General features: G+C 37.5%; 1 protein-coding gene across 1 annotated transcript in view; it reads right to left on the reverse strand.

The window, feature by feature from the left end:
- Nucleotides 1-3213: 3213 nt before the first annotated feature.
- Nucleotides 3214-14062, reverse strand: part of nlk2 (nemo-like kinase, type 2) — a 37277-nt gene continuing 26428 nt past the window's right edge. The window contains exons 7-11 of the mRNA XM_030442379.1: nt 13375-13476; nt 12002-12088; nt 10894-11092; nt 6785-6878; nt 3214-5928 (exon numbers count right to left, since the gene is read on the reverse strand). Coding sequence (XP_030298239.1) covers nt 5874-5928; nt 6785-6878; nt 10894-11092; nt 12002-12088; nt 13375-13476 — 537 coding nt within the window. The 3' untranslated portion in view covers nt 3214-5873. The remainder of the gene's footprint in view (nt 5929-6784; nt 6879-10893; nt 11093-12001; nt 12089-13374; nt 13477-14062) is intronic.

Here is a 14062-nt window from a genome sequence, read left to right on the forward strand (position 1 = left end):
TGTTATTGAATAGTTACAGCAGGAAATAAATTGAGCCAGAACAGTGAACTTTGGCATCAAAAATATAATTTGGTGCTGAAGACAAAACCCAACCTTAGAAAGGAAAGATTAACATTGGAACACTGAAAAGTGAGTGTTTGGTCCTGCCAAAAATTTGTATTGGCACTGTAAAATGTTCCACTGAAAAATATGACACAGACATTATAAATAAGTTCATTTCATTTTGGTGTTTTTCTGTTCTGATTTGTTTTTTGGTGACAATCGTCAGATTTTTTGCCCCTCATTCTGTTTTTTTTTTTTTCAGTTTTCCAATACTCATTTCAATGCCAATCTTTCCTTTCTAGTTAAAAAAAACAATTCACGTATAAACTTCTTAAAAAACTCAAAGACTTTATATTACTCCATCAAGAAGTATTTTTTTCTTTTCAAATAGTTGTTTTACCATGGCTACAATGTTACATTTTATTGTTTTATTTCATAGGTACATTTTTGCACTTCAAAATTTTCTGTGTGTGTGATACCTAAAGAGGTTGTTTTCGCTGGGCTAAGGGAATTAGATTTTTAAATCCTAAGGTGCAGTTTAAATTCAAAACTTAAGGGTGCCCATTAGCTCAATGGTAGTGCGGGTGTCCCATGTACAGAGGCTTTGTCCTAGCTGCGTGTCACCCCCTTCTCTCTCATGTCATCTCTGAAGCTGTCCTGTCAATAAAGCCATACAAAACGCCCAAAGTGTGTGTGTTTTGACCCCATGATTTAATAATAAAGGTTTTTTACACTATTCTTTCCAAGAAAATCCATGACATGAACTAGGAGGGCCTCAGTGAGTTGGTATCGAATAATCTACATCAGATTGGGTTCTCGGTTAGATAATCTGAGGAACCATTAATGAAACTCTTTTTAAACCCTCATCTCTACTTGTGCTTTTTTTTAAAATAGTATACCATTTTTGACATTTCAATATGTTAAACCAACATATACAGATCTAAACTGAATCTGTGTTTTAGTTTTTTAAAATTTGAATTACTTGTCAAGAGTGAAAAAGAGAGTGGACATTATTTGAATTCATTGTGTAGCTTCAATACTGAACTGTGATTTGTATGAATACTATTGAACCACAACTGTCTAGTACAGCCTTCAAAATAACTAATAAAATACTTGTCTTGTTCTTAAAAGCCTGACAAGAGGTCAAAAGAAGAACACAGCATGTTATGTGAACTTTGATCATTTACTTTGCATCAAATCAAGTCTTCGCTAATGAGCTTTGAAAACAGCCACTGTGGTGTAAGTAGTGACTCTCCCGCCCACTAAGATCTTATCCTATTACTGAGTAAAAATTGATTAACAGTCTGGGAACCCTTGGCTATTGGTAGGACTTTGTAATACAAATATCTGGTGAGTCAAAAATCCAGTTGAATGCTTTGCACTTATGATGCAAAGAAAGGTCTACAGGAGGGTTTGGAGGGCGTGGCAATATACTTTATCATTTCAGTATAAAAGCTTGAATAGACATTCAAGTGTTTTTAATTCATCCCCACGTGATATCAGAAACGCATGGGGGGTAAACAAAGCCATGTTATAGAGCTCAAGAGGTAGAGACCAACACGGTGATCCTTTATATACATATTCACACAGTGCTGCTGTGATGAAATATTTAACAACAAAAACAAAGAAAGGCTTCTCCTTAGATATATCTACAACTCTGCTGTACACACAAAATACAGTTACCATGACAGTGAATCATTATATGATTTGTCCTCTACAGATCCTCGTTGCAGGGTAAAAATCAAGAAAATATATACATTTTGTATGCAAGTTTTAAAAATAAAATTAACTTCACAGCCTTAGAAATGTGCAGGCTAATACAATTTCTTTACAGTGGTATTGTTTTTAGGTTGGTGTGTAGATTTGCTTCTCTATTTTACATATTTACATAATCAAACTCTGAGATGTGAGAAGAATGCATGCCATAAGACACAAGAACAGGAATAGAAAACAATTCTAAAAATATATTAAATAATTTACTTCAAAGCTCTTTTTGTCTGGTGACAGTGTACATGTATGAGGTGGAGCAGGGCACACTTTAGCACTGGATTTCCATTGAGAAAAAGTCATACCGATGAGACCATGCAATCTTTTTTCCTCATTCATATGCTACTTGTTTTTATCCATGGTGATCTGCTTGTATGTAATCCATGATGAATAAGTTGGTCATTAGTATGTGGTGATATATTCAAGTAGACAGAACAAAGAATTAACAACCTTAAATAACAATATTGCTGGTTTTCACTGCTTCTTTACAATGGTAAGTTTTGTTTTGATTCTGACATTTTGTATATAACATGATGACAATTTTCCACAGGTCTTCATGTTCCAAAGAATGCAGAACACAGGCAGGCTTGCAGGAAGACTGGATCTTGCCTGCAGTAAGATTCCACAGCTACATTTTTTTCCTAAGGTTATAGAGTATTTTTAGAGATCTCTTTACACTCTGGGTCTGATACTTAAAGTGTTGGCCATCATCCCTGTCACTTATGAGAACAGCTTTACCCCTGACCCTAATCCATTCCAAATTAAATTTTAGTTAGTTAGTTGTCCCATCAATGGATCCATTTGTAACCATTTTTAATTTTTTCTTTGAAAATATGGAAGTAGGTAAACTGAACCCATCACGTCATAATTGTCTTTTTCCTCATATTGAACATATTAACTAATGTCTGTCTGTCATTGTGGGTGGGAGGTAAGCATGCAATTCCAAGAGACAGCTTAGAAAATAGCTGGAACAATTGTTGTTGCTGTTAACATCCAAATATGTGGTAAGATAATAATGCTAAAGTGTGAATGTCTAACTGTGCCTGATTGTCCATTAGGTTCCCACATGAATTATGTTATAAACAGTGTTAGGGCTACCATATAAAAAAAAAAAGTGTTACTTTAATCACATTACATTTGTCTGTAAGAAGCATTACTGTTCCTAAATTCCGTAATCAAACTATAGTTACTAATCAAACAATTGTGTCATTATTCACTATACATAAGTTTTTCAATTATCTGTAAAATGGACAGATGGATAAAAAAACAAACCAAAAGTGAGTGTTTGGTCAGTTAAAATGTGCACTTTTATGTCACTTAACATGATTTCTTCCATTAAAGTATGTCATCATCATCTAATGGTGTTAGGACCCCAATTGTGAAAAATGTCTTTTTCTTTTTTTGCTCTGTTCAGCGCAGTTTGACTGTGTTCAGCGATTTTGCTTTCGTGACACTTTTTCTTAATACTCTTTGGGGTAATATTTGCTTAGTTTGTCTGAGTGAGTGAATAGTTACTTTACGGCCCAAGCAGTGAAATTAGGAGGCACAAAGTAGACAGCACACATTCCTTCATAGAAAACAACTATTCCGTTGACAGGACTTTTGAGCAACAAATTAGTATTCAGCTGAATATTAGCTGTAGAGGAGCAAGGGCTGGTCAAAAAGAAGGGGCAGAGTAACACTATAAATGTTTCTGTTTGAAAGTAGGGTGTAGTATAAGGATAGCTTTTAGTCTTTGTTGGACCTATTCACAAATTACATCTCAGATTAAATTGTTGTTCATGTTAACATGCAAGTGAGCATTTAAACATTCACCCTCAAGACTGAAAGGTCTCCACAACAAAACACTACTCATCTTAACACCTAAAATTCATTTAGAAAGTAGATTCCATTTAACAGTATGCTAATCTGAATGCATGCTCTGAACACTGTGAGCACTCAGTTTCATTTTTCCATTATTTAGAACAAAAATAAAAGCTTTTTCAAGGGATACCTGACCCATTCAGAATGACTGACTGGGAATGGGACAGGTTCAACTTAATTACAAATATCGTGGAGCCTCATGTATAAATATTTGCATACAGTGTTCATTGAAATCATGCGCAAAACAGCAGATACAGTACATACATACATACATTAACTTGTGCCAATACATGTACGGTATGTAAAAATATCTAAAACTTCACATATATCCAAACAGTAATTACATTCCTGTACGTATCTCCTCTTTTTATGTTGCTGAACAATTGTGGATTTTTCTTCTTTGATAACAACCATAAATAATTGATTAGTCCAAGGCTACAATTTGATTTTTGCCAACTATGAATGTGATTAGATTTGAGTTGCATATGGAAGGATACCACGATGAGTAGTCGATAAACTATGAAACTGTGGAAAGATGTTAAAAGTAATTCTGCACGTTATTAATGAAATCATACTGTTATTTTATAACACATTTTTTTTCTCCATTTTCCTCACTAGGGGGCAGGAGAACTCTAAAACTGACAAACGGCCCTTACTTTTTAAACAGTACCTCCACCAACGCAGATCAGCTGAGACACCCTTTTACAAAACACTATATGATCAAGATGATCTTGAAGCCATAACTTTTAGATAGAAAAGCTTTGTATTGTTTACATTAAAGTGCGTTTACAGGTCTTGAGGAGTACTACTGCATAGTGGAAAAAAAGTTGAAAAAAGCCTTCTGTGGCTCAGGAGGAAGCTGCATATAATAAACTGCATTCAGTGATGTCACTCAATGGCTAAGTTACACTGTGGGTCATGTAGGCATCAGGCATTGATAGTGGGGATCCAGGAATGGTAAGATAAGGTGGATATTGTCACATTTAATTCGTATGACAGTTACTGGACCTTTTCACAAATTTTTCAGGAATAAAACATGGATCTTGGTGAAGATCTGACATATTTAGGTAACTGCTTTCTGTGACAATAAGTACAATTTGATGGTCACCCTATTAAAATATTGGCAGAGGTTTGCACTCTATTGGTGCCATACTAGTTTGTTTGCTAGACAAGTGGACTGCTTTTTAAAACCTAAAGCAACTTTGCGACTTTCATGCAACTTCTTCTGGTGTCACAAAAGGCTTTCACTATCACTTTCACAGAAGTACTCCCAAAGACCTGTAAAAACACTTTAATGATGAAAATTAGTGGAGTGACCCTTTAACTCCTTCTGAATTGTTTCTGCGCTCTGAGTGTTTGCCAAAGTGCCTGTCGGATCATCTTACCCTCCCAAACACTTTATCATAGGGGACTGTGTCCTTTAGAACATGTGCAGACAGATAACATTTTATGAATCCCAGAACTTCAACTTTGACTTTATGCATCATTTTTATACATGAGGCGCTGGATCTTTGGCAAGTGAATTGTTACATAAGTTAAAAAAAGTAATAATAATAATAAAAAACTATGGCCAAATGTGCATGGAAATATTGGGCGATACAGGAGACACAGAGAAACATGACTCTAATAGCTTATTTTTCTTCAAATATCAATGTGCTCAAGAGCATGTTCTTTCAGGTGGAAAAATGTTGAGCCTACCAACACAATTACAATCGATTGTCTGAATAAGAAGCAAAGTTGGATTTAGTTTACCAGTGCAGAGGTGAAGGTGGGCATATAATGCAAAGTGGCCTGATTGTATGGGAGAATTGCCGATTGTGATTCCAGTCATTTTAAAATAGACATCTTTTCAAAATTTGTATTAATATATATAGCAAAACACAATATACTTCATTAAGATGCAATAACTCTTAAATCCTATCTACCAGGAAGTGACCAGATGGGTTTGTTTAAAACATTCTGATTTGGTCTGCAGAGCATTTTTCTCATTCATTTGCATACCAAACCCCTCTAATACACCCCATAAAGCAATCATCAGTGAACTTCTCTTCAATCGTTTCATATTTCAGCATAAACACAGCAGACCTGTGAGTCCTGCTCTCCAGTGAAATGCTACGCAGATGATAGAAGACGTTGAGACACGTTCTTGTTCCCAGTTTAGCAGCTTGTCAGTTGGGAAAGATGATGACACACAACAGCAGCTATTCCCACACCAGCGGAGATGGAGGCATTTCAGAGGGCTGAGCCACGGTGGAACTGTTCAAAAGGAGGCCAACAAGTGGGAGATGTTAATATTATCTACTAAGGTGCATCAGCTACAGACATTTCTGACTTGGTATAGAGTTCCATGCTTATTTGTAGCCCTTTGTTCTGCTATTTTTTCCTTGTTTTAGCTGCATGTCTATTTCTGTCTTTCCTGTAAATTGTAGGAACTGTAACTTTGTATATATATATATACACACTTTGGCAATAAAGCCAATTCTGATTCTTCAGATATACTTATCAGACAATACAATCATTAGAATTAAATGACCTTTAAAGTTTTAAGGCTCATAAGGTACAACTACTAATGTACTACAGATTATTACAGAGATTATTACAGTTCCATGTTGGGAATTTTAAAAATCTCATCCTTTTAATGACAGTAGTGTAACTGAGGACATACTGTAGCTAAAAAGCAGACTACAGTAGCACAAATACTCCTTCATATCAGCTTTCTGCAAATTTGGAAATACAATTTTTTTTGTATTTTAATTATTTTTTAAGTATCTTACCCAGATTAAGATAGGACTAATATCTATGGAATGTTGATGCAAAGGGTATGTTGCTTGTTTAGCCTAGCTAAGTACAAGGAGTGGAAGCAGGTAAACTGCTAGCCTAGCTCCATTAAACAGATATAGAGACACACCTTTCTCCAATTATTAAGCTGTCTAATTGGTATATTGTATCTTTTATTATCTTCAAATGCAGAGTCTTAAGGTTGACAATGTTTCATACTGCTGTGTTAAAGAGAAGTACAGTGAGAACTGAAGCACAGATTAGTATTGATTAATGTCATTATTATTTCTTGTGGTTGCATTTTGTGAGTCAAAGGGAAAAAAGATCTTTATACCTGATAAAGCTTTTGAAAGCAGCTGATTGAGGATTAATGCAGAGTGGCACTCGACTCCCCTTTTGCTGTTCCAAAATAAACTGATGGATTATCTCTGTGAAGGAAAAACACAGAACAGCAGAGAAAGATCAGTAAAATTTCTCACTTACTATAACCTAAAGTGAAACTGGCACAGAGAGGAGAGAGAAATAGCAGGTCAAGCTCGTCAGAGTGCAGCAGGCTAAGGTGTTGCTGAGATAAATAAATGAGATAAATGCAGCCAAATGTTCACATAAATGTCTTAACAAAAAAACCCGTTGGTGACGGCCCTAATTGTTTAACATTTCTCTCTAGTGGTCAGTTTTCAGTCTGTACTTTGGCTTCATCTCCTCCAACTATCAGAGGAGTCAAGATCTAGTGGTTTTACTTTATTTTTGAAGGAAATGTCATGGAAATGTCCCAACAACAACAACAAAACTGTGTGTATTTTAACATCTTTCCACCAGACTGATTTGTCACTAAGGGCTGGCTGTGGCTATGCACTGTTTTCAAACTTGTAAGTTTTGACATGTGTTATGTTGTTTTACTCTTCATTTTGGAGGCAAGCCTGTTAAATATTTCATTAGCATCTTGCTTGGCTAATGTGGCTACTCCCAGTCAGAGACGGTGTACGTCTTATTTAATACTGAGGGACAGTAAAAACCAATTGTGAACTTTAAGCCTCAATTTTAGCCAACTAAATGATGAGAGTAGTAAGTTGGAGTAACATCTAGCAGTTAACTTGGTCACACCCATACGCGGTGGTAAAGTTTTTGGTTTAAAAGTGGTTCTTGTGGTGATACTAATGGTACGTGTGCAGCTGCAGATACACCATGAGAAGTGCTGGCTCAGGGCTGTGTTAATTGACTGATTAGAGCAGACTGGGCTTTTCCGAATGGGTGGCTTAAGGTATGTTTTCTGACCATTTGAGTATGTACAAATGAAGCCTCTTAAAACTTCCCGTTCCACCTTAATGGGGCCTTAACCAATCTGTGGTGGGTCCATGCTCAGACCTTGAAGGGACTGTGACTGGAATGAGATCCCCACGCAGTGAACGGGGAGCCAAATCATAACGTCCCTAAGCACCATGTGTGAAAACCAGTTGAAATGGTTTATCTATCACCACGAGGGGCAGTGATTATGGTAGCTGATGCATTACTTCAGCATGAAATCAGCTGTTCCTACTGTATAATGGGCATACAGTATTTGACGTGTGTGAGAGCGTCATTCCCACACAGAGCATATTTAATGATTATTAGGCAAACATATCATGAAGTCATTATCAATTATTTAACAGGAAGGAAAAAAAACATCTGCTAATTTTTTCCATCTTTCCATAAAATGTGGAAGGCATATAGAGCAAAAAATTGGTGAAGTCATGATTATATCTAGTCCCCCTTGAGTCTGCTTTAAATGCTCAACAGATCATGGGATTTTCCAAACTGACAAACGGTCCATTTCAGAATAATATATTTTATGTTCTTGAATTACAACTATTATTATATTGATGCATCAATTCATCCTATACCTGTTGCAGCCCTAATGTTATGAACACATTCATTTTAATAAAGTTATATACTGCTGGGTAGCTTAACCAATAATAATATAACTTAGCTACAACTTAGATTATTGTTATAAGATATAAATGAACAAAATTTTACTAGTTCCTAAGTGAGGCCACTTAACCAGCAGGGTGTCTCAAGGTCCGGCGGTCGGACCTTGCAGATGCCAGTTTTCTCTGCAATGGGTTGGATTTTGTTGATGTATGCAAAATTCCTCCCAGTGGGTCTCAAAAACAGGTCGCTCAGGAAAATTAACTAATTCAGCTGAGGTTGAGTCACTCCACATGCTATGATGGTGTAAGAGTAAGTAAGAGTTCCAGAAGACGACACAGGCCTGCTATGTTTCTTGCAGTGGTCACTACCTCATCTGCTAACTGCGCAAACTTCACCTTCAAGGAGAACGGCAGGAGAAAACAGAACTGGAACGTCACCTGAAGCCGTGGAAACGCAATCAAAGTTCATATGTGTCTTGCCAGTTTATAACAGTTATTATCTAGAGCGGACGGGGAAAAAACGGAATTGAGCATTTCTAACTGCACTCAGTAATCGACGCATCGGGGTTCCCCACAACGAAACAAGCTGCTGCACAAGAGTGGTGAGTTGTGTTGACTTTACAATAGCAATCTGGCAAAGCTAGCTGCTGTTTGATGCGTCGAACTATGTGCTGAGACCCTATTAGTACTGTTGCTGAAGATTGGTGCAGTTCTGAGCATTATTTGTGGCTTTTTGACGGCGGTTTCTTGTTGGAGGCATAGACTGCAGTGTATTCTTATCGTGCAGCCTTTTTCTGAGGTTGCTAAAACTACGTAAACTAGCGGTCTGCAAACTTGATCTCTCAAGGGGGGGTCTTACTCGGTGTTACGGTGTGTTAGGCCATGGATTAAATTTACATAGGAATATCCCTTTAAGCCCGAAGGCTTTGGACCCATTACAACAGCGCAGCTACACCATTTCTCAGATGCCAGCAAGAATGTTTATGAGACTGTGTCGCTCCTGAAACTACCATACAGCAAAAAACGTGTCTATTCTCCTTTTATGAAAGCTAAGTCACGGGTGGCTTCCTTGAAACAAACCACTATCCCACGCATGGAGCTAAGAGCTGCAGTTGTGGCTGCCAATATGGACAACATGCTAAGAAAGGAGCTCCAACTGGAACTACAAGATTCCTTCTTTTGGACTGGCCACACTGCTGTATTGAAGTAACTATAAATGAGACCCTACGTCTAAAAACCTTTGTTGTCAACAGGGTTGCAGTCATCAGAGAAGCAACAAATGTGGAGCAATGGCAACACATAAGCATGAAGGAAATCACAGCTGAATGTGCTTCACCTGGGCTCACCATGGAGCAGAGTAAATTCCCAAATAGGCACAATCTCATCAGTAGTTTGGAACTAGTTCATTTGTTTAGCATCAGACCTCAAACAAACCACGGTCCGCTACAAAGTTTGTTTAAAGGCTGTTGCAACTAAAGGCAGCAGTAGAACAATTTTTTTTTCAGCATCTCAGACAGAAGCATGCAGCAGAGTGGAACAAATGTTGTTCACTATGAGATGTACAAGACCTCGTCAGCCTACAAACATCGGCTAAAAAGCATTTTTAAGGATAATTTTCCCATATGACAAGAAATGGGTCATGGGCAGCTATTAGAGATGCAGTCACGTTGCATATCACTATAGATATGTGCCCATATATACAGTGGGAAAGCTGGGGTTTATCCACATGCTGAAATTTTGTACCCTAGGTATGTGCTACCAAGCCACAAATATTTTGCTGAAGTTGCCTTGTCTCACCTTTACAAATGTGCACATGAAAAGATCACTAGAGAGCTGGAAGGGGTGTCGTTTTACTCCGCTTCAACTGACCTATTGTCCAGCCGAACCATGCAGCCCTACATGAGTAGAGGCACTTTTATTTATTTTTTCAAGTGAGGGCAGATACTTCATTGTGGATCTACTGCTGTAAGCTTGTTATTTGTTTAAAATCACTGTGCAGGTAACCACTTCATCAAAGTGTGGATTTAATTAGGATGTGCACAAGTCCAAACAAGAGACCCTGCTGGCTAAGTGGCCTCATGTAATAACCAGTTAAATGGTCACTACATTAAGTGAAGTATCCAGTGGGGCCAACGCTAACCAAACTAACTAAAGCTTTAAAAGAATGGCATAGCATTGCCTCCTAAGTGTTTTCATTCTCATCTTCAAAGTCAGCTTCACTGTAGGCTATATTTAGCGTATTTGTCTGAATTTTTGATACAGACATTCTACCTATCCAAACATAACCAAAGTAACATTCGTATATCTGCTGGTGCTACTACCCCATTTGTTAAGATTTCTCCTCATTTCAATGAACACTCTGGCAGATTGTGTTGTTGAATGTAAATTTGATTCTGACAGTAGAAAGAAGCCTTAATTTTGTACCTACTGAAAGAATCGTGAGGGTCAACAATTGCTGTTTTTAAATCCCTGTGTCAGAGTAAAAAATTCCTTTAACACAGCAAACATAAAGCCTCAGTGCAGCAGCTAAACTTACCTTTGACCTGTCTCACAGAGCTCAGGTTCTTTTCAAAGCCATCGTCAAACTTGGGATTAGTGACAGGCTCAAAGTCACTGGTGTAAACACGGCCAGAGGATGTGGTGTAGCAGCATTTGCACATGCATGTATGGTAGCGCAGTCGACCTTCATCCAGGTAAGGGTGAGCCAGGGCATCCTTTGCTGAAATCCTCTTTGACTGAATACCAAACACACAAGTTACACATGAATAACAAGAGTATCAACTAAATTTCATTTTCAAATTAAATTAAGCCTCAGAATACATACCGTAAATTCCGGACTATAAGCCGCTACTTTTTTCCCATGCTTTGAACCCTGCGGCCTATAATATGATGCGGCTAATCTATAGATTTTTACGGGCTAACGGCCACCAGGGGTCGCTCTAGCAGGAAGCGCAAGAGTGAGACAGACAAGTGGAAGAGATAATGCGCCGAGGAAGACGCTAGTTTGTGTTTTGAACAGTCATTATGCGCATCATGCACACACACTAATCATGGAAAACACACGAAGAAATGCATATGATGCAGCTTTTAAGTTAAAGGCAATCGATCTGGCTGTCAAAGAAGGAAATAGAGCTGCTGCACGTAAGCTTGAGAGACATTGGAGACGGCAGCGTGAAGAACTGACTCAATGCAAAAAGACGGCAAAAGCTTTCAGAGGTAATTAAAGCAGATGGCCCAAACTTGAAAACGTTCTTTCTGCTGCACAAGTTGAAAAATAAATTGTGGGCGCGCAGGTGGTCGAGTGGTTAGAGCGCATGCCATAAAACGCAGCCGACCCCGGTTCGATTCTGGCCGGAGGTCCTTTGCTGCATGTCACCTCCCCCTCTCTCTCCCATGTTTCCTCTCTGTCTACTGCTAATAAAGGTGTCTATGCCACAAAAAATCTTTAAAAAAAATAAAAATAAATTGTTGTTTGTGATATCAAGATTTACAATTAAAACTGACTTTGTTGCTTGCTTTTAACAGATATTTTTCATTACAGGCATGTTGTACAGTACATACTAGTTATCATATGTGAGTGACTGAATGGGTTACCTTCATTGTCAAAACATATATGTGAAACTATGTATCACTGAATGACTCACCGGATCAAACACCAGCATCCTACAGAGGAGGTGGACAGCTTCATGGGTTGCTTGGCTAGACAGTGTGTACAGAACAGGAAGAGATGGCTGCCGACAAAACAAACATCACAACATCAAGCATCCTCCCCTGTCTCTTGCTGCTTCTGGTATATCTAATCACACATTTTTATCAAAAACCATGTTTTAATTTGTTCTATTTCTTAAAAATGTGCCATGAAACGAAGCTTTTGTGCCAGCACAATGTGGGGGATGTGGAAGAATGCAAGCCAATTTAAACATGAATGCAAAGATTCTGATTCTCAAACAATTAGCTCTGCTGTTGTTAAACAAACAATATATACTCAACATAATTGCTAAGCATCATGCATACACAGTGTCTTCTGATTGTAAAATGAAATGTTCAATTTCAAGATAAGTTGGTACCAGATATCTTAAAGGTGAACCCATTATCACTTAAAACAAACTTCAGGACTTCTTTACATACATAGAACTGTTTCCAAGAAATCTTAAAGATATTTATAGACTTTACCTCTGACCACAGTAAAGACAAATCAAATGGGTGAAATAACTTGGAGGACATTAAAAAAAAGGCTTTCCAACATCTATGAGGCCCTCCTCCACAAAGTGGTCTTCACTGATGCTACAACTAGCCAGCTCTTGTGATCCACGCAGAACACAGTCTGTATTTCAGTGGAAATAAATTGATTTCAGGCAAGAATCAAATCCTGCTACTGCTACTAAAAAAAAATTTGGGTTGCACCAATACCATCTTTTCAAACCAAATACAAGTACAGGTATTTTCTTTTGTGTACTTGCCAATACCGAGTACCGATACTTCTACCACAAAAATAACTATTAGATTACAGATGCACTGAATTGGAAGACAGGATTTATTTTCTTCTCTGCTTGTTACAACAAATGATAATGAATTAAATATAAATAATCATAATTTCCTGTGTCAACAAAAAGCCTCCACATTGGCACTGTCTTCACATTTGACAAAATGAAACTTGACAAGATATCAATAAAATCTGACAAATTAAACCTACACAGTTAACACAGTCAACTTAATTAAACTATTGCACAGTCTCCACATTTGAATCAGTGTGATATATGATGAAGTAGCCTAGTAGTTGTTTCAACGTCTGCATGTGATCAAGAACTGACTGTCAAATCAAATAAAGAGAGAACATTTTAAAACATTTCACAATACTGCTGTTTGGTTCTACACACATTGTTTTGTTTTTGTCAAAACAACAAGGATTTTAAATCCTGTTGACCAAAACAAACAAACCAAACCCAAAAAAATTGTATTGTTTAATCTTTTTGGACAGAATGGTGGGATGGTTTTCTCACAAAAATAGATTGCCTACCTGTTTGTGAGGGCCTCTGAGAATGTGTGCACGAGCGCCTTCACACGCCGTTCTCATGGCCTCCATAGAGGGAGTCCCCAACAGATCAGTGATTAAATCCAGCTACAAGCCAACAAGGCATAAAAAATGTTTAACACTTGCAACTTGTAATGTTCTAACTTGCACCATATACTTTCACCAGTGTTGTGCACCAATTTGTACTTTGCATGCTTTTTGTTTCTTATTTTTATTTACTCAATGTACATTTCCAAATAGGAGCAGTTATCCAAATAATGGGAAAGATCTAGAGAACTGGCCAGCACAAATACAAGCCGGTCATGGCTTGTGATGAATTCAGTATTATGTCTGTTTCCTTGGCTCTATTTCTAGTGGTACAACAACAGCGTCATGTCATACTCACAGCTCTGCTAAGAACACTTTCACTTTTTCAAAACAAATACTTTCTTCATTCACAGATTAACTGTAAATAATTCAGTTTTTCAGTTAAGTTACCACTGATTAAACTCAGTATTTTCTGCCAGTAAGTTGAAACATGTATGTTCTTTGAGCCACTGAAAGGCTTTTAATATCAAATATCTGTGCAGGAATTGTTGACTTTCGTTGATGGTAGATAATGAGAAGTGGCTGGAAATAATTTGTCGATAATTATTGTTGAGGGTATGCACATTGTCCTGAATTTCTGAGAAAG

Source organism: Sparus aurata, chromosome 2 (genome assembly GCF_900880675.1).
Source record: "Sparus aurata chromosome 2, fSpaAur1.1, whole genome shotgun sequence".
NCBI lineage: Eukaryota > Metazoa > Chordata > Actinopteri > Spariformes > Sparidae > Sparus > Sparus aurata.